The following is a 19883-nucleotide window of genomic DNA, read 5'->3' on the forward strand; positions in this document are numbered from 1 at the left end:
ATAGACCACAATAATACTTAAGCAAAAAAGCTAAGAGACAATGCCAAGCCTGTGTTCAAGCCCCAATACTGAACAAAAAAGATGAGGGGTGAGGGGGGAAAGGGAGGAAAGAAAGAGAGATAGAACATGAACCAAGTTACATTTGCATTTGTTTGAAATAGTTTTATATGAAAAAGTTTGTTGGCCAAAGTTCACTATAAATCTTAATTACTAAGAGGATGGAACTAAAGTTATCAAAGGATTTGACATTTACTGATGTTTGGGAATTTTTCAAAACGTGCCTTTTTGATGTGCATGTTGTTATATGTCATTGCAGTAAAGCAAAACGAAAGAAAAAACGAGAAGAGGCTGAGAAGCTGCCTGAAGTGTCTAAAGAAATATATTACGACATAGCTACAGACTTGAAAGAAATATTCCAGACGGCAAAAGACACCAATGAAAAGGAAGAAGACATACCACAGAAAGAGGACTCTGCTGGAGAAGTGGAAGAAAGCCATAATTCTGCAACTGAAACAAGTGGGGACATAAAGCCCAGCGGATTCACATTCTCCTTTTTTGATTCAGACACTAAAGATGAAAATGAAGGTAGTTTTTTTTTTTATCACATTTTTATTTTAAGCAAATTGTCCACTCACTGTACTAGATTTACTATTGTCTGGATAAAGGTCTATTTCCTTGATTTAGATAAACAATATGAGATTCAATGTTACATGACCATAAATGTGATATATGAAATTAACCACATTTACATGTCAGGAAGAAACCTGGGGAGCTGGTTACAACATGTAGGGAAAACACAGAATAAGATTGTATTCTTTCTTCTGTTACATAAAAATTGGAAGATGTAACAAAAAGCTTTCTTCCTTAAATGCTATTGGAGATCCTATGAAATGCAAAACTATTGCTGTTTATGATAAGAAAAAGGAAGAAATAGCCTATTGGTTTTATTTGAGTGTGTTTTGTTACCATCAGTAGCTACTATTTTTCATCCAATTTCAACTACAAGTGGTCACAGAGGGAAACAAATATTCCTTCCTTTATAACACAGGGTCTCACTATATATCCAGGCTCACATCAAACTCAACAGTCTTCTTATCTCAGTGCCCTAAGTAGTAGGATTATAGGAGTATATCACCATGCCTGTCTGTTCTTCAGTATCCTATCTTTACCCAGTTTTTAAATACATGTTCAGTTTTTGAGAGTTCTCTATAAAAAGCAGTATTGACAATCCAGAAAGATAAATGCACACTAACTATAATTTGTGATTCTGTTTAAAAGATTGGCAAATAAGCCCGGTGTGGTAGCTCATACTTGTAATCCTAGCTACTCAGGAGGCTGAGATCTGAGGATCCAGGTAAAACCACCCCAGGAACTGAAGACAGAGAAACGCTTATCTCCAATTAATCATTAAAAAATGAGAAGTGGGGCTGTGGCTCAAGTGGTAGGGCAGTAGCCTAGAGCTGAAGAGCTCAGGGACAGAGTCCAGGTCCAGAGCTCAAGCCCCATGACCAACAACAAAAAAAAATATTGGCACATAAAATAACGTCAGTGTGTGTAGCATACATGTCAAAAGCCATACTTTGTTACTCAAAAAGGAACTTTAATAGTGTACTGGTTTTTAATTTCATTCTAAATAAGATACAATGTATTATGTGCTCTGATTACATAATATTCTTTTTTTTTTTTTTTTTTTTTTTGCCAGTCCTGGGCTTGAGCTCAGGGCCTGAGCACTGTCCTTGGACTTTCTCAAGGCTAGAGCTCTACCACTTGAGCCTCAGCACCACTTCCGGCTTTTCTATGTATGTGGTACCGAGGAATCGAACTCGGGTCTTCATGCATGCTAGGCAAGCACTTTAACCACTAGGCCAAACTCCCGGCCCCTACATAATATTCTTGTAGGAAAGATTCATTCTAGCACTGAAGTCTCTTGAACAGTTAATTAAAATACTATCAATTTTTTTTGTTCAACCTGGGAAATAAGTAGTTGAAAACTTCTGGAGACTTATAAAGAGTTGCCCAAATCTTATTACAGTAGTTTGTTCAGCAGTCTAGAATGAGATTTGGGGACTTGAAAACATACATTCCTTTCCTCCTTTATAAACAAGCAGAAAGAAATCTAGTTTTTCTGCAATGTGTTATATTTGTTAGTCTATCTTCTCTTTCCCTCCACCCCCTCCAGGGCTTGAACTCAGGACCTGAGCACTGTCCTTGGGTCAAAGCTAGAGCTCTACCACTTGAGCCACAGCAATACTTCTAGCTTTTTCTATGTATGTGGTACCAAGGAATTGAACCCACATCTTGGTGCATGCTAGGGAATCACTCTACCACTAGGCCAAATTCCTGGCTCTCTATCTTCTCTTTGAAAACTATTGTGCCAGGAACCAGTGGCTCACAGCTATAATTATAGTTACTCAGGAAGCTGAAATCTAGTTTGAAGCCAGACATTGCAGGAAAGTCCATGAAACATATCTCTAGTTAACCACCAAAAAGCTGAAAGTAAAACAGTGATTCAAAGGGTAGAGTAGCAGGGCACGGTGGCTCACACCTGTAATCCTAGCTCCTCAGGAGGCTGAGATCTAATGATCAAGGTTCAAAGCCAGCCTAGGCACAAAAGAACCTGAGACTCATCTCCAATTAACCTCTAGAAAACAGGAAGTGGGGCTTGGCTCAATGGTAGGGCAGTAGCCTAGAGCTAAAGAGCTCAGGGACAGTGCCCAGGCCAAGTTCAAGCCTCATGACCCATTTAAAAAAAAATTTTTTTTAAGTTTTGTGTTTTTCTTATTGTTATATTCCTTACCTAGTCAATGTAGCAATACTAAAATTTAGATTGTGGTTTCTTTTAGTATTTGAAAATTGAGAAAGATAATGGTGTTTAGGAACTAAGGCTGAAGCTCAGTGGTAGACACTTGCCTCACTGCAAGGGTTTTCTCCAGCACTAGGGATAAAATGACACTACCTATTTTCAGCAGGTTATATTAGAATTCTATATATTTGAAATTCAAATGTGTATATAGTGTAATCACTTTTATGTTCAGAAATACTTGGTTACTCCTTATAATTCCATCACTTTTATTGTCTATAGAGAGCTATAAAATTGAAGCACTGAAACCTGGGAAGACTGTCTGGCAGGCAGATCCTCGTTTCCAAGATAGCAGTTCAGAAGAGGAGGATACTGCTGAAGAAGTAGATCATGGAAAGCCCAATCCTGGGTAAGAAATTTGTGTAACAGTATATTTGATAATTATAAAATCTGTATAAGATCTGCCTTTAGAAGTATTTTGAAGGCAGCTAGGATTCTCTTCACTGGAGAGCTTTTCTAGAGAGCTCTGGTCTTTTTTGTTTTGCTTTTTGTTTTTAAGAACAATAAACACCTTTACTACATGAGCTAAGGATGGTAGATGACTTTATTTGCCTTTCCAGGTTTTGATCTTACTTAAATAGAATTCCAGCTCCTTGCCTTCTGGCACAGAGCCATCTACTCTGCCTGTCTCTGACCTTTTTATAATGTAGAGTGATTATTTTTTTCTCAAGAGATTAGAATTGTATGGGGGCTCAGATGTGCTTGAGAAAGTGGGTTTGGATGCTACAGTAGGCTGGATACCTCCCATTCTGCCAAAAAGACTAGCATTGTGTGAGTACCAGAGTGGGGAAGATAGGGTTTATACTTAAGTCCTTGTTGTCAGGGCTTCACATAGGAAAAAAATGAATGTTGAATTAAGAGATGAGTCAGAGCAACGTGAACCGAATACAACAGCTGTTTTTCAGGCATATTTTATCATTTCAATATATTCTATCTTCTGTATTCAAATTAAAATGAGCATGGTGGTACATACTGGTACTTCCAGCACTCAGAAGTCTGAAGCAGGAGGATCACAAGTTCAAAGCCAGGTTGTGCTATGTAGTGAGTTCCAGGCCCTTATGGGTATGTACCTTGTCTTAAAAATTCTGTGTGTGGGCCAGGATTTTGGCCTAGTGGTAGAATGTTTGTCTAGCATGCACGAAGACCCAGGTTCAATTCCTCAGTACCACATACATAGAAAAAAGCCAGAAGTGGTGCTGAGGCTCAAGTAGTAGAGCTCTAGTCTTGAAAAAGTACAAGGACAGTGGTCAGGCCCTGAGCTCAAGCCCAGGACTGGAAAAAAAAAAAAGAAAATTGTGTGTCTGTGTGTGTGTGTGTGTGTGTGCGCGCACACATACAAATGCACAAATAAGGTAAATTAACTAGTTTCTCTTCCTTTTCAGAGAAGAAATATTACCTGAAAATGAAACTACTAGATTTTTCTTTTTCTCTAAGAATGATAAAAGACTTCATGGTAAGTACATTTTCCCATTAAATGGCAATAGCAAAGCTGATATCATTCCTCACTGGTCCGGCAACAGCTAGAAATTTTGGCCCTTTCTAATGTATGGTTTAGCTTCCTACATTACTTTTATACTAGTATATTGACTTGTAAAGTGCCTAGGGAATCAAGAGCTCGTTGGTTACCAAATTCTCTGCTCATTATTATCTTTAGCAAGGGCCTCTTTTGGTAATAAAGACTTGCTTAGATGCTAACATATAAAACCTCTTAAGTTTTTCAATACTCTAAAAGTTCATATGGGGGCCAGGTGTTTAGCCTAGTGGTAGAGTGCTTGCCTAACATGCACAAAGACCTGGGTTCGATTTCTTGGTACCACATACATAGAAAAAAAGGCAGAAATGGTGCTGTGACTCAAGTGGTAAAGCTCTAGCCTTGAGAAAGCCCAAGGACTGCACCCAGGCCCTAAGTTCAAGGCCCAGATCTGGCACAAAAGAAAAAGTCTGAGGATGATGATGGTGTGAATTCCTTGCTTCTTAAAGCCTAGAACAAACCAAAAGTCATATATAATTGTAAATGATCTATAAACAGAAAAGTTCTAGCAAATTTTTCATTTTGAGAAAACATTGTTGAAAGTTTTGTAATCCTAACTACTCAGGAGGCTGAGATCTAAGGATCACCTGAATCCAGCTTGGGCAGGAAAGTCTATAAGATTCATTATTTCCTACTAACAACCATAAAACTGGAAGTAGCACTGTGGCTCAAAGTGGTAGAGCACTTCTTGAGCAAAAAAACTCAGGGACGGTGTCTAGACCCTGAGTCCAAGCCTTATGACCAACAGCAACAAAAAAAGTTTTGCAGAAATTTGTGGAAATTGTTTTAACTAGAATTTAAGTCCTTGTTAATGCCAGCACAACAATGCTTTCTATTTTAATAATAACATGCTAGCTCATGTTACTTATTTTTCTCTTACAGGTACTGACTTATTCTGGAGCGGAGTAGGAAATAATATGAGCAAGAATGCTTGGGAGGCCCGAACGAATAGCCTGCTAATGGTGAGTAATTGTTTCACCTCATGATTGTTTCTGCCAGTAAACAAGATGCTATCTTTGTGTTAAAATTTCCCTGGTTTAATAATAGCAGGAACAGGGGCCAGGAGTTTGGCCTAGTGGTAGAGTGCTTGCCTAGCATGCATGAAGACCCAGGTTCAGTTTCTTGTTACCACATAATAGAAAAAAGCCAGATGTGGTACTGTGGCTTAAGTGGTAGAGTTCCAGCCTTGAGAAAGCCCAAGGTCAGTGCTTAGACTCTGAGCTCAAGGCCCGGGACTGGCAAAAAAAAGAAAAAAGAATAGCAGGAATAAGATATGAAGGTTTAGAAAAGCTAACAATTGAGAACCTGATTTTAAAATTCAGGGTTCTAATGCTGGAAGGAAGTAAGGTATTATTTAATTGAACCTATGACTGTTGTAGGTGAAGGCACAGAAGACTGTTCCCAGAATGTAGCAGGACTAACAGAAATCAGGAGGTTTTTCTAGGACTGAATTATGGTTTTTTAAACATGTACAGCCAAAAGTTTTGAGTAGTCCCTGTTACTCCAGTGAGCATTTCCAAAATGGGTTCCACAACACTGATAGTAACCATGATCACAATTTTACTTTGTAATTGTGGAACACATTGTGAAACTATTAGTATTTGTTATTAACAGGTTTTTGATTTTATGGTTTTTCTAGGATTGTCGGAAGAAACATAAAGAAGCCAAAAGGAAAGTGAAGCCAAAATAAAAGAGGTCGGCCTTGGTTTTAACATTGAATATAAAGAAGAAAATTGACCCAGAAAAGCGTTTTAACTGACAAGAAATTTCAGACAAAAACATTTAAAGTCTAGGTGGTGAAATATCATTCTGGTTATAGTCTATTTTCTGTGGAATCGCTCTTATTTCTTCCTAGAAAGCTACTAAGAAATGGAGCTGGGCTAGTATAGTAGTGCACAACTATAGCTTAAGCATTAAGGATGTTAAAATGGGAAGATAAGTGGAAGTTTTGGACCAGCCTGTACAACCTAGCAAAAAAGCCATTCCTTTATCTCATTTTAAACTGGGTTCTCAAAATATTTCTGTGAACATGAATATATGTTATCTCTTATCTATAATATATATTTCATATGTACATTATAGGCATAGCTAAAGTAATTTTAACAATAAAAAAAAAAGTTGAACTTTTGCAGGATGAAGTACAAGATACTTCTCAGTGCTTCTTGTTACCTTCCATCCTCAATAATGAGTGGGCTTTTTTTTTTGTCTATTGTGGAGCTTGAACTTGGGCCTGAGCAATGTCCCTGAACTCTTTTGCTCAAGGCTCAGTTTAAGCCACAGCAACACTTCTGGTTTTCTGGAGGTTAATTGGAGATAAGTCTCAGGACTTTCCTGTCCCATCTGGCTTTGAACTGTAGTCCTCAGACCCCAGACTCTTGAGTAGCTAGGATTACAGGTTTGAGCTACCAGCTCCCTCTTAAGGGACATCTTTTGATACAAGATTTACATGAGCCTATTTTAAATAAATGGTTTAGTGGATTTATATTTTCCAAGTTAGTCTTTGTGTGAATTATAGGTATATCTAATTATACTATAAATACTTCTCACTTCCATTTTGTTGTTTGCATTAAAAGGATGAATTAAGGGGCTGGGAGATTAGCCTGGTGCTTGCCTAGCATGCACAAAGACCCAGGTTTGATTCCTTAGTACCACATACATAGAAAAAAGCCAGAAGTGGTGCTGAAGCTCAAATGGTAGAGATCTACCCTTGAGAAAGTCGAAGGACAGTGCTTACCCAGGCCCTAAGCTCAAGTCCAGAACTAGCAAAAAAAAAGGAGGGGGGGGTCGGGAGTTTGGCCTAGTGGTTAAAGTGTTTGCCTAGCATGCATGAAGACCTGGGTTCGATTCCTCGGTACCACATACATAGAAAAAAAGCTGGAAGTGGTGCTGAGGCTCAAGTGGTAGAGCTCTAGCCTTGAGAAAGTCCAAGGACATTGCTCAGTCCCTGAGCTCAAGCCCAGGACTGGCAAAAAAAAAAAAATTACTTTAAGCCAGTGGTAGCTCATGCCTGTAATCCTGGCTACTCTGGATGCTGAGATCTGAGGATCAAGGTTCAAAGCCAGCCCAGGCACTAAAGAACTAGAGACTCTTATCTCCAATTAACCACTAGAAGTGGTGCTGTGGCCCCAGGGGTAGGGCAGTAGCCTTGAGCTGAGAGCTCAGGGACAACACCTAGGCCCAGAGTTCAAGCACCATGACTGACAAAAAAAATTAACTTTAGTGCTAGAATGTAGCTCAGTAGCAAAGCACTTGCCTAGCAAGTGAAACATCCTGGGCTCAATACCAAGTACCAAAAAAAAAAAAAAAGACAAAGTACAGTTTTAAAAAAGTCATCTTTGGGCTGGGAGTTTGGCCAAGTGGTTAAAGTGCTTGCCTAGCATGCATGAAGACTCGGGTTCGATTCCTCAGTGCCACATACATAGAAAAAAAGCCGGAAGTGGTGCTGAGGCTCAAGTGGTAGAGCTCTAGCCTTGAGAAAGTCCAAGGACAGTGCTCAGGCCCTGAGCTCAAGCCCAGGACTGGCAAAAAAAAAAAAAAAAGTCATCTTTAAGTCTGGAACTGGTGGATCTTCAGCTCAATGCTAACGCCCTACCCTTTGGCCAAGTTCCACTTCCTGTTTTCTAGAGGTTAATTAGAGATAAGAGTCCCAGGTCCTTTTGTGCCAGGGCTGGCTTTGAACCTTGATCCTCAGATCTCAGCCTCCTGAGGATCTAGGATGACAGGCATGAGCCACTACTCAGCTCTGCTTATATCTTTTTACCTGTTGCTTCATAACAAGCCATTCACGTAACATTTATTTTGCTGACAAATCTTCTGTCTGGTCAGGTCTTTAGGGTTATTCTTCTGTGCTTTTTTCGACTGGACACATCTAAGGACTCTGTCTTGCTCAAGTCTATGCTTTGAACAGGTGCTAAAAAAAAAAAAACAAAAAAAAAAACTGAACAAAGCCGGGTGCTGGGGACTAAGCCTATATTCTGGATCTGAGTTTCATGGTTCAAAGCCAGACAGGGCATGAAAGCCCATGAGACTCTCATCTCTAATAAACTACTCAGAAAAAGCTGGAAGTAACACTGTAGCTCAAGTAGTACAATGTTAGCTAGCCTTGGGCAAAAGGAGCTGAAGCCAAGCCCTGCTCCTAGGACTAGGGCGTGCGCACATGTGTGTGCAGGCACACACACACACGGAAAACAGCACAATATGGCAACTTGAGAAATGCAAAAAAAAGAAAATTATAAGACCAAGTTAGTCTTTTAAAAACTCTTCAGGCTGGGAATGTGGATTAGTAGTAGAGTTCTTGCTTAACATGCATAAAGCACTGGGTTTGCTGGGTACAGTGGCTCAAGCCTATAATCCCAGCTTACTCAGGAGGCTGAGATCTGAGGATCAAGGTTCAGAGCCAGCCTGGGCACAAAAGGTCCTGAGAGTCTTATCTCCAATTAACCTCTAGAAAATGGGAAGTGGGGCTTTGTTCCAGGCTATAGAGCTCAGGGAGAGCGCCCAGGCTGAGTTTAAGCCCCATGACCCACAAAATAAAAAAATTTAATAAAGCACTATGTTTGATTTCTCAGTACCCCAGAAACAGAAAAGCCAGAAGTGGGGGGGCTGTGGTTCAAGTGCTAGCCTTGAGCTCAGGACAGTGCCCAGGCCCTGAGGCCAAGCCCCAGACTAGTCAAAAAAAAAAAGCTTTTCAGCTGGGCACCAGCAGCGCATGCCTGTGTTCTAGAAACTTAGGAGGCTGAGATCAGAGGATCTCTATTTAAAGCCAGTCAAAGAAGGAAAATCAATGAGTCTCTATCTCCAATTAATCACAGAAAAAGCTGGAAGTGGTGCTGTAGCTCAACGAGTGGAAGAGCGCTAGCCTTGAGCCAAAGGAGTTTAGGGACAGTGCCCAGGCCGAGTTCAAGCCCCAGGGGCAGCCAAAAAATAAAAACCCTTTCAAACTTTTCTTCAATAAAATTATACATTAAAATGTTACCAATGTTTACAGTGGGAATGTCATATTTTAATATTTTTGTCAGAATTGATAACTTGAAAATAACAATAGAATAGCCAGGCACTGGTAGCTCACACTTAAGTAAAAGATTCTAGCTACTATGAGGCTGAGGTCTGAGAATCACGGTTCAAAGGCAGCCTAGGCAAAGAAAGGTCTGTGAGACTTTTTTTTTTTTTTTTTGCCAGCCCTGCGCTTGGGCTCAGGGCCTGAGCACTGTCCCTGGATTTTTTCTCAAGGCTAGGGCTCTACCACTTGAGCCACAGCACCACTTCTGGCTTTTTGCTACGTATGTGGTACCGAGGAATCGAACCCGGGTCTTCATGCATGCTAGGCAAGCACTCTACCACTAGGCCAAACTCCCAGCCCCTGTGAGACTCTTATCTCCAATTAGCCACCAGAAAACCAGAAGTAGAGCTGTAGTTCAAAGTGTTAGAATACTAGCCTTGAGCAAAAAAAGCTCAAGGACAGGCCACAGCCCTGAATTCAAGCTCCAGGACAGACAAGACATAGGCTAATATTCAAAATTCCAATATGCCCCTTAAATACACTATTTTCTGTTAACATAATATGAATTAATAAAGAGAATGAAAAAATACATTATTTTAATAATTTCAATATAAAAGAATAAAATGAAGAACATGCTTGCCTAATGTCAATGTCAATTTATAATCATAAAGAAAGATACCTCTCAAGTTATGATGGCAGATTTTTCACTTTACCAACCACTGGGTACTTAGGCTATTCAGTCTTCAGTCTTGTATGTTTTTATATGAATTCATTTTGAGAAATAAAAACAAGCCACCTTAGAAACGAGAAAAAACAATCTTTGATGTATTAAAGTTTCTACTACACAGCTGGAGAAATTTACATCAAATAGACCAAAAAAAAAAAAAGCACAAAAAATGTATACCAGTCCAACAGGCTTGAAGACCTCAAGAGTGAACAGAAAGCAAATTAAATCCTTTTCCTGGAACATAAATAGAAGCCAAGCTATTTTTCTTTATAATCTTACTGCTTGCCCCCAGTCTGAGCTTGAGGAAGATCCAGGTCACTTAAACTGGTTGTCAATCAGGGTCCCCTTCATTTTTGCTTTCTTGGCTTCCAGTTCAGCCAGCTCTTGAAGCCGCCTCTTGCTCATACCTTTGCGCTCCAACTGTTTTTCAATCACTTTGGCATTTTGTGCATAGGAGTCAGCAACTTCCCTAGCCTCAATCTCCTCTTCCTCTTCATCGATGGTAGACACCGTAACAGAGCTGAACTTGCCCATGTCTTTAGTCCTCTTAGTCATCATCACCTTCTTGGGAGGCTCTTGTTTCTGAGCATATATATTCGTTTTCCCAAAACCCTGACCAAATTTCACTACTGCTCCATCCACAATGAAGGTGACAGGAGCATTCTTCGGTTGGGACTGGTAAAAGAGTGCAAGTCCACATTTTGCACACTTCTTCCTGTACTGTCGTTCAATGCCTTCAGGTCTCCGCAGGTATGTAGTCTCCTCATCCTCTGTGTTACAAAACTTGTGGGCATGTTTGGCAGCATCAATCACACGAGATCGGTCCCGGGGCCTCATAGGTAATTTCTCCAACTGACAATCTAGCACCAGGACCATCTGGCCGCACAAACAGTAGTAGACATGGAGAGGCTTCTCGCCATCGTCGTATTCCTCTCTGTCACGGGTGTCAGAGCAGACGACCGATCGGGACACTACTTTTGGCATAGTTCTGAAGAACTCTGAGCTTTTTTCTGCTCAAGGCTTAGTGCTCTACTGCTTGAGCCACAGCTCCACCTTGGTCTCTTCAAATCCAATCCTAGGCCGAGACCACAGCCTCCTGAATAGATAAGAGTTATAGGCATGAGCTACTGAAATCCAGCTGTTACATTGTTTGAGGGGTGTTTGGGGGGAAGGGGTGCTGGTACTAGGGCTTGAACTCGGGACTCTTAGCTTTTATACTCAATCACTCTGCCACTTGAGCCACACTTCTAGTGGTAAATTGAAGAGAATTGGATTACTCTGTTGGGGATGATTTCAAACCAGCTTCCTGAGAAAGCTAGGACTACAGGCTGTGAAGCCACCAAAGCACAGGCATACTGAGGTGGTATGGTTTTTGGTTTGTTTTGTGCAAGTCCTAGGGTTTGAACTCAGGGCCTAAATGCTGTCCCCAAGTTTTCAGTTCTCAAGACTAACACTCGGCTACTTGAACCATAGCTCTATTTCAGGCTTTTTGGTGGTTAATGTTAGATAAAGAGTCTCATGGACTTTCCTGCCAGGCCTAACATCGAACAGCAGTCCTCAGCTTCCAGAGCAGCAGGATTACAGGTGTGAGCAACTCACTTTATACCAAAGTTTTAAACTCGGGACCTGACAGCTTTTTTTTTTTTTTCTTTTTTTTCTGTTGGTTGTAGGGCTTGAACTCTGGGCCTGGGCGTTGTCCTTGGGCTCTTCAGCTCAAGGCTACCGCCTTACCCCTAGAGCTAGAGCGCTGCCACTTCCTGTTTTCTGGTGGTTAATTGGAATTTCGCGGACTTGAGTGCCCAGGCTGGCTTTGAACTGTGATCCTCAGATCTCAGCCTCCTGAGTAGCTAGGGTTACATGCGTGAGCCACCGCGTCCGGCTGACCTTACAGCTTTGTAAAAGTTATACCCCTTCAGCGCGTGGTGTTTGAAACAAAGTACTTTTTTTTTTTTAAGTGTCTAGCTAATTGGTAGGTCCTTCTTTCACTCTGGCCTGTGGTAACTAGGAAAGCAGCCTCTGGATTATCCGCAATAGGCCTTACGGTGTCATTAAGGAAGTCACTGTTAGTTTTGATTTACATGTGTTAAAAAAAATTATATTTTTAGTTGTGATTTACAAGTGAAATATACAGACCTTAAATAGCCGGTGAGGTAAATGCTGACACAAGATGAAGAGGCCCAGGACCAGAGAAGGAGATTATCGAAACCCAGAGTCTCTGCGAGAGAGAGGTCCAGCTCCACCCGCCCCGATCGCCTTTCTTTTCCCGGCACACCGCAAGAACCGGGATTCAAGGCTGCACAGCAGTTCACGGGTCGGGCGGTGGGCGTGGCCAGACTTCATGCAACCAATTACCACCCAGATTGTTGGTGCGTGCTAGAGCGCTCGAGATGATTGGTCGCCGTGGGGCCAGCACGCCGGGCTGTCAGGGCCTTGCATCAGTTCGGGTCGGCGCGCTGCAGCGTGGACGCGCCTCTTCTCCCAGGCTTGGTGGCCGAGGACTTCTCCAGGTAAACCTTGCCCCTTGAGGGGTTCCGGGTCCCTCACACTCACTTTCCTTGTATTGTTAGCGTCCGTGTCTCCTTCGAAAGCGGAAGATTAGAAGAGATGTGAAGACAGTGCTTCACAAGTAGGAGTGCGAGGGTTGTGAAAGTTCCTCGGCCATCCTCAGGAACGGGAAGAAGGTCGGGGAGTGGGGGTGGGGGTGGGGAATCTTGAGCTCCGTACTTGTGAGAATTCGGCGTGATTGAGCACCCTGGAGAAACTCAAGCTCCACTTCCCTTGCATTTACCCATCTATGCCATGGTTGCATCCCTATCTTGGGCTTTCAGAGTCCTTGCTGCATGCCTGGCTGGGAACACGAGGGGAGAAAGACAGCTTTAAAGTGGGATGTGGCGGTGGGTGGAACTGGGAAGTGTGGAGCTCCTTGTCTGGAGTTCAGGCCCTTGGGGCTTGAAGAAGGGCACAGGACCATCCCTAAAGTACTGCAGGATTTGAAAGTATGAGTATCTTTGGTTCAGGAGATAAAGGGTCTCTATTGCTACTGGATGTGTTTGAGGTATAGTGGGATGTGTGGCTTTCCTGCCTCAAGAATCTGAAGTTCTCTTTTTAAAGGTGGTAATCTAAAGAATATGGATGATATCTGTAAGTTTTATGCAAATACTACAGTTACGTACAAAGAACTTAAGCATCTTTCGATTTTGGCATCTCTAGGGGTTCTACAATTAAATTCCCACTAACAGGGCCTGTAGAAAGTTGTTTGGTTTGGCTTTTGGCGGTGCTGGAGATTGAACCCAGAGTCCTGCACAGACTAGTTAAACACTATACCAGTGATTTACCACCACAGCCTATATATGTTATATATCAATTTGTTATTTTTATTGGTTGCATGGTATCCAGTTTATTGATGCACCCGAGTTTACTTAAGTCATCTGGAATATTTTCAGTTATTTGCCTACAGAAGTATTCCTGTGTATCTGCCTAAACAAGAGGAAGATTCTCCAAATATATATATTTATTTATTTATTTTGCCAGTCCTGGGGCTTGAACTCAGGGCCTGGACACTGTCCTTGGGCTTTTTCAAGGCTAGAGCTCTACGCTTTAAGCCACAGCACCACTTCTGGCTTTTTCTCTGTATGTAGTACTGAGGAATCAAACCTGGGTCTTCATGCATGCTAGACAAGCACCCAAAGCACTAGGCCAAACTTCCAGCCCTCCAAAGATATTTATTTGAGAATAGAAGTGTACTGCCATGAGAATATGCATGTCATTGTGTACTGTGATCATATTTCAGGAATTTGAGGCAAACGGGGAGAAATTTGTGTAAGCTACTTAGAGTTCATTGGTCTTGGAGGCTTGAGGATGATATTAGCTCACTTGTGAAGATACCATTCTTTGGCACATGTTCTTGTTAGAGCATTGAGGGATTGGGCAGGTGGTGCAGACTTGTATTCCCAGCTACTAGGGAGGCAGAGGTGGGAGGTCCAAGTCTGGACTTGAACAAAAGCACTAGATCTTACCTAAAAACAACTAAAACAGACTGGGGACATGGCTCTGGTAAAAGACTACCCTTTCTCCCCTCCCCTTTCAAAAATACATTTATCTGATTTATTAATTTCTTGGGGTTTGTTTGGTATTGCGGATTAAATCAGGACCCTCACCTCTCTCTTTTTTTTTTTTTTTTAATCTGCCAGTTCTGGATTCTATACTCAGGGCCTGTGCCCTGTCCCTTAGCCCCTTTGTGCTCAAGGCTATAACCCTACCACTTGAGCCACAGCTCCACATCCAACTTTTTCTGAATAGTTTATTGGAGATAAGAGTCTCACAGACTTTCCTACCAGGGATGGCTTTGAACAGTGATCTTTGGGTCTCAGCATCTTAAGTAGGTAGATTACACATGAGCCACCAGCCCCTGGCTACTCACTGCTACTTTTGAACCTTTAGAAAGTCTTTGGTAAAGCATAATTTCATAATTTTTCACCTCTAATTTTATGTAGGTGTGTCCAGCATAATTTCATCTTGGTATCATCTCTTTTCACATATGAATGTCTTTGTATACAGATTTTATTCTTTTTATAGGTATATCTATGGCATAGATGTTAATATGATATCATTAAAGGGAAAACACCGCCAGCAGCAAATAACCAGAGAGAAATCAATGAAGCAGGCGAGCTCCTAAGATGATTTTGTTTGTTTTTCAGGTTAGGTCTACCTGTATAGCCCAAACTGGCCTCAAACTTGTGATCTTTCCTGCCTCAAACGTCTGAGTGCAGGTATGTCAGGCATCTGATACTATACCTAGCAAAAGCTTGTAATTTTTAGATAAGACATTGAGGCCAAAGTAGTGTGGTATCATTGTGGAACTGGGGAGAGGGGAGTAGTAGATTGTAGTGAAAGGAAAGGAGAAAAACTGAAGGAATGGCTGAAGTGGCAGAGCACATGGAGGCACTGAGTTCAATCCCTGATATTCCTGGGGGGGAGATGTTGGGGGAGGGGGAATGGGATCCTTGTGAATAACCTGGCAATGTTGCCCTCACCCATCGCCCTGTGGTTGCTGGAGACTGTTGTACTGGTACAGCTTTCCAGTGGATACAGTGGGCTAGAGTAATCCTGTGATTTATGCATGGCAGCTGTTTGTCCTCAGCAGCTGCCATAGCCCGGTCATTGGTACATAATTTTTTTCCAGTTACATAGTCATCCAGTCTGACATTGTAGCATTGTAGTGCTGAAACTGGGATTTTTTTCTAGACCCCAGGGTCATAGTTTAGGAGTCTCCCATTAGATCTGGCCACTTAGCCCTATATGCCAAAGAAAGAGATGATGAAAGACAGAGAAAAAAAATTGTTTCATAGCAGCCATGGGAAGACAACACTTCTGGACATCTTCAATCATCTTTATAGTATAGACATTGGCCTTGTTAAAAATGGGAGTCAATACTTCATATTCCATCTTTAGATACAGAAGAAAATTGGGCTGAGAGGGGAAAGGCGAGTTCTTTCGATATATAATTGTCAGAACAGTGTGAGAGTGGTGGAGCTCAATCTTTGATCTGCATGCTAATCCCTTAGGGATCTTGTTAAAAATCCAGGTTCTAACTCCTTGGTTTCTGTTGAGTTTGCAACTCTAATAAGCCCCTGTAAAAAGGGTCATCATAAGAGCAGATTAGAAATGACAGAAATAAATGTTATTTTATGATCTATTAGTCTTCTAGTATAACCCCATTTGTTTCCATTGATCTTGGATTAGCCAGCTGCCAAACCAATAGGACACAGTAAATAATAAATACAGTAAGTTGATATATTCCAGAAAAGTAGCTAAGAGTACCGGATGCTGGTGGCTCACACCTATAATCCTAGCTACTCAGGAGACTGAGATCTGAGAATTATGGTTCAAAGCTAGCACGAAATTCCATGGTAATCTTTATCTCCAGTTAACCACCCCAAAACCGGAAAGAGTGCTGTGACTTAATTGGTAGAGCACTAGCCTTGAGCTCAGGGACAACACCTGTGCCTGGAGTTCAAGCCCCATGACCAACAAGATAAAAAAAAAAAAAGTTGCTAGGAGTTCCATTCAACCACGCAGCACCTACACCCCATATAGTAGAGTGAGTGCTGACCTTCCATTCAGTAGGGTTTTTCAAGACATAAACCATGTGCAGGTAGTGTGTAAGCAAAGTTACAGAAGCAGAAATTAGCAGTTAGTGATAGCAATTCCAATTCGTCTGTGTCATAAGTCATTAAGCAAAACAACAACTTCAGTAACGATCATGAAGCAGAACAAGGTTCACATTCCAGACTGTTCATGTCCTTCTAAGTTTTGGCCCAGGTTATAATTTCCCCATGCTAGAATTTTCACATTTCCGCGGGGCTTTCTGTGGGGGGTTCTACATTCCCTACTCCTGCCTGCAAGCAAGCTGATTCACAGAAGCAAAATTTACAGGAGGCCTTATCATAAGCAATTTCACGAAGTCACCTATTGGGTCTTCTGCAGCTGTCACTGGACAGCAGAGATACCACATAGGAAGTAGGCGGGGGGCTGGGGGGAGGATAGGGGTGGAGACCGAGGAAAGGGAGCCAACAATTGTGATCTGACTTGATTGAACAGCATTCCACTGATGCTGCTGGAGGCTAGAGTTATGTGCAGTTTCAGGATCAGTGATAGGGCTAACACAGGCTACATCATCTAATTTGGGGAAAGGGCTGAGGTTCTAAAAAATATATCTAGCCAGGCATGGTGGCTCATGGCCTGTAATCCTAGCTACTTCTGAGGCTGAGATCTGAGGATCAAGGTTCAAAGCCAGCCCCAGCACTGAAGTCCCAGAGACTAATTAACCACCAGAAAACCAGAAGTGGCGCTGTGTCTCAAGGGGTAGAGCAGTAGCCTTGAGCTGAAGAGCTCAGGGACAGCCCAGAGTTCAAGTCCTACAACCAAAAACAACAACAAAAACTATATCTATAACCGGGTTCTTACAAGCCGACAAAAACAGAAATGCTGTTTTTCCATCTTTGAAATGCTGGGGGTTGTAGTAACACTAGATATGAAATAACCTTACAACTTGTATTTAATATTAAGTGGCCCACCTGTTCCTTTTCTTTTTCTTTTGTGGTACCTCTATATGGTATGTTGTGGCTTGACCTCAGGACCTTGAGCTCTGTCACTGGAGCCATGCCTCCAGTTCCAGCTTTTTGCTAATTAATTGGATTTTCACGCTACTGAACTGGCTCTGAAACTATATCCTCGAATCTCAGCCTCCTGAGTAGTTAGGACTAGGTGTAGCCCCCAACACCCAACTTCCTTTTTCTGTTAAAGGAGGAAAAGGAAAACAGAAACCAAAAATTAAAAAAAAATAAAAACAAAAAAAAAAACATTCTTGGTATTTGAAAAATTCCTGAGATTAAAAGAGAAGACATAACTTGTCACAAACTTTTTTGATGACTTAGGTCAGTTGTTACGCTTAAAATACATTGCTTTAGTATATTCAGAAGTAGTAAAGGCTTGTAGAGCTTTTTTTCTCCTAGAGTACATTGCCCCAGAGTGCTGTATTTCTTGAGTACTTGAGGTTTTTCACTTTCACTGTTCTCATTACTGAAATTCCTGTTCCTTTCTTAACCTTAAGTAAGAAGAAATAGGCAGTGAAGAGGAAGGGGCTCAAGGATTGCTCACTAGTTCAGTTACAAATTGATCCAGAGGGGCTGGGAGTTTGGCCTAGTGGTAGAGTGCTTGCCTAACATGCACGAAGACCTGGGTTCAATTCCTCGGAACCACATAGAAAAAAGTCGAAAGTGGTGCTATGGCTCAAGTGGTAGAGCTGTAGCCTTGAGAAAGTCCAAGGACAGTGCTCAGGCCCTCAGCTCAAGCCCAAGACTAATGGTAGAGTGCTTCTGTAGCTTGTACAAAACCCTGGGTTAGATTCCTCCCTACTACATACACAGAAAAACTATGCTGTGGTTCAAGTGGTAGAGCGCTAATCTAGAGAAAGCGCAAGGGCATTGTCCAGACCTTGAATTCAATCCGCCCACAAAAAAGAGGGTGAGGACACACACTTTAACAGATGTGAGTTTTACCCACTAAATTTAATGTAGAATATGGCTAAGGGTATATATATTGTTATTTCAATTGTCACAACAATAAATTTGGTTTCTCTTGCAGCAACAGAATGGTACAACAAGTTCCAGAAAACATCAGTTTTCCTGCTGAAGAAGAGAAAATCTTGGAGTTCTGGTCCAAATTTGATTGTTTTCAGGAATGCTTAAAGCAATCAAAACATAGGCCAAAGTATGTGAATTTGTTTGCTGAATGTAACGCTCTTAAAAGTAGTCATTTCTATCCAGGCACTGGTGACTTATACCTATAATCTTAGTTACTCAGGAGGTTGAGGATTGAGGTTCCAAGCTAGCCTAGGCAAAACAGTGTATGATATTGTTAATCTCTAGTCAACTGGCAAAAATGCCAGAAGTTGAGGTATAGCTCAGTGGTAGAGTACCAGCAGAAAAGCCAACCATTAAATACTGAGTTCAAGCTTCACTATAGGCTTATTATTATAAAGGTGAAATACAGGGGATGAGTTGTTATTTCTGAGACTGTTTTCTGCCCCATTTCATTAAGAAGTAATATAAATAGTTTCTAAACAGCATTCTTACTCACTTTTGTCATCACCTCCACCTTCACTTAAGTCTAAGTCTCTATAAATGGCCATTATGGTACCAGTCTCCCTTCATACCTAAAGGCGAGTTATGTATGTTTTCTGCTGAAACTTCCTAAAATGAGAAAGGGCTAACAGTATTCAACAAGAAATGTACTCATTACCTTACCTGTGTAACTGTCACCTCTCTGTGCAATACCTTTACAATAAATTTTAAAAAATAATAACTTCCTAAGAAGCCAGATACAGTGGTTCATGCCTGTAATCCTAGCTACTCAAGAGGCTGAGATCTGAAAATCTCTGTTCAAAGCCATCCAGGGCTCTGGGTAACGACCTGGAGACTCTTATCTCCAGTTCATCACTAGAAACGGGGAAGTGGGGCTGTAACTCCAGGGGTAGGACGGTAACCTTGAGCTTAAGAGCTCAAGAACAGCACCGAAGCCCAGAGTTCAAACTGCATGACCCACAAAAACACCACCAACAACAAAAAGAATCCTAAGATAGGTGTTTGTTGCCTCCTTTTACCGATAAATCAGGATCAGGATGAATAATCTACCTTCTGTTATGGGAATGATAGAAGAATAAATAGTGCATCAGCAACCTCCCCAGCCCTGTCACTCCTAGTAGTGACTTTCTGAAAGTAGGATCTGCGTTAAATGTCTAACCAATTAAGTTGGAATTCTCTAGTCTTACTGCTTCTCTTTTCCTTAATACACAGTATTATGAAAGGATCTACTTATAGAGAAGTAAATCTTGACTATCATTTTTAAATGACTTTGATGTATTTTTATTACCTCTGTTAGATTCACCTTCTATGATGGACCTCCTTTTGCAACTGGACTGCCTCACTATGGACATATACTTGCAGGGACAATTAAAGATATAGTTACAAGATATGCTCACCAGAGTGGATTTCATGTTGATCGAAGATTTGGATGGGATTGTCATGGTTTACCTGTGGTAGGTTGAATCTCCAGTCTTATAATATTCTAGTTATTTGTGTTATTGTTCTTGTTACTTTTCTAAGGAATACATTTTATCATATACTATGTTAAAGTGTAATGAATGTTCACTGTATATAAGACTTTCACTTCTGTATGTCCATAACACTATTTATGGTTCATTTTC

The 19883-nt window shown here is 41.3% G+C and overlaps 2 protein-coding genes, 1 non-coding gene and 1 pseudogene across 7 annotated transcripts in view; 3 read left to right on the plus strand and 1 right to left on the minus strand.

The window, feature by feature from the left end:
- Positions 1 to 7168, plus strand: part of Nol8 (nucleolar protein 8) — a 32869-nt gene extending 25701 nt beyond the window's left edge. For all 3 annotated transcript variants that reach the window (XM_090329936.1, XM_090329934.1, XM_090329935.1), the window contains exons 13-17: positions 317 to 585; positions 3083 to 3209; positions 4243 to 4313; positions 5274 to 5353; positions 6031 to 7168. In XM_090329936.1, the coding sequence (XP_090186062.1) occupies positions 317 to 585; positions 3083 to 3209; positions 4243 to 4313; positions 5274 to 5353; positions 6031 to 6081 (598 nt within the window). In that variant the 3' untranslated portion in view covers positions 6082 to 7168. The remainder of the gene's footprint in view (positions 1 to 316; positions 586 to 3082; positions 3210 to 4242; positions 4314 to 5273; positions 5354 to 6030) is intronic.
- A 3119-nt stretch (positions 7169 to 10287) lies between these two features.
- On the minus strand, positions 10288 to 12403 carry LOC150065366 (STING ER exit protein pseudogene; annotated as a pseudogene). Its single transcript, XR_016534951.1, has 2 exons — positions 12251 to 12403; positions 10288 to 11213 (listed from the first exon to the last, which is right to left on the minus strand). The product of XR_016534951.1 is annotated as an STING ER exit protein pseudogene (transcript).
- A 135-nt stretch (positions 12404 to 12538) lies between these two features.
- Positions 12539 to 19883, plus strand: part of Iars1 (isoleucyl-tRNA synthetase 1) — a 62736-nt gene continuing 55391 nt past the window's right edge. Inside the window, exons 1-4 of one of the 2 annotated variants that reach the window (XM_090329937.1) lie at positions 12539 to 12624; positions 14815 to 14886; positions 18263 to 18388; positions 19559 to 19715. In XM_090329937.1, the coding sequence (XP_090186063.1) occupies positions 18270 to 18388; positions 19559 to 19715 (276 nt within the window). In that variant the 5' untranslated portion in view covers positions 12539 to 12624; positions 14815 to 14886; positions 18263 to 18269. The remainder of the gene's footprint in view (positions 12625 to 14814; positions 14887 to 18262; positions 18389 to 19558; positions 19716 to 19883) is intronic. The other variant, XM_090329938.1, reaches the window with a different exon arrangement.
- On the plus strand, positions 15156 to 15288 carry LOC150065368 (small nucleolar RNA SNORA84). Its single transcript, XR_016535099.1, has one exon. It is a non-coding gene; the product is annotated as a small nucleolar RNA SNORA84 (small nucleolar RNA).

The sequence above is a fragment of the Megascapheus bottae genome, chromosome 3, assembly GCF_031878675.1.
Source record: "Megascapheus bottae isolate mThoBot1 chromosome 3, mThoBot2.hap1, whole genome shotgun sequence".
Taxonomy (NCBI): domain Eukaryota; kingdom Metazoa; phylum Chordata; class Mammalia; order Rodentia; family Geomyidae; genus Megascapheus; species Megascapheus bottae.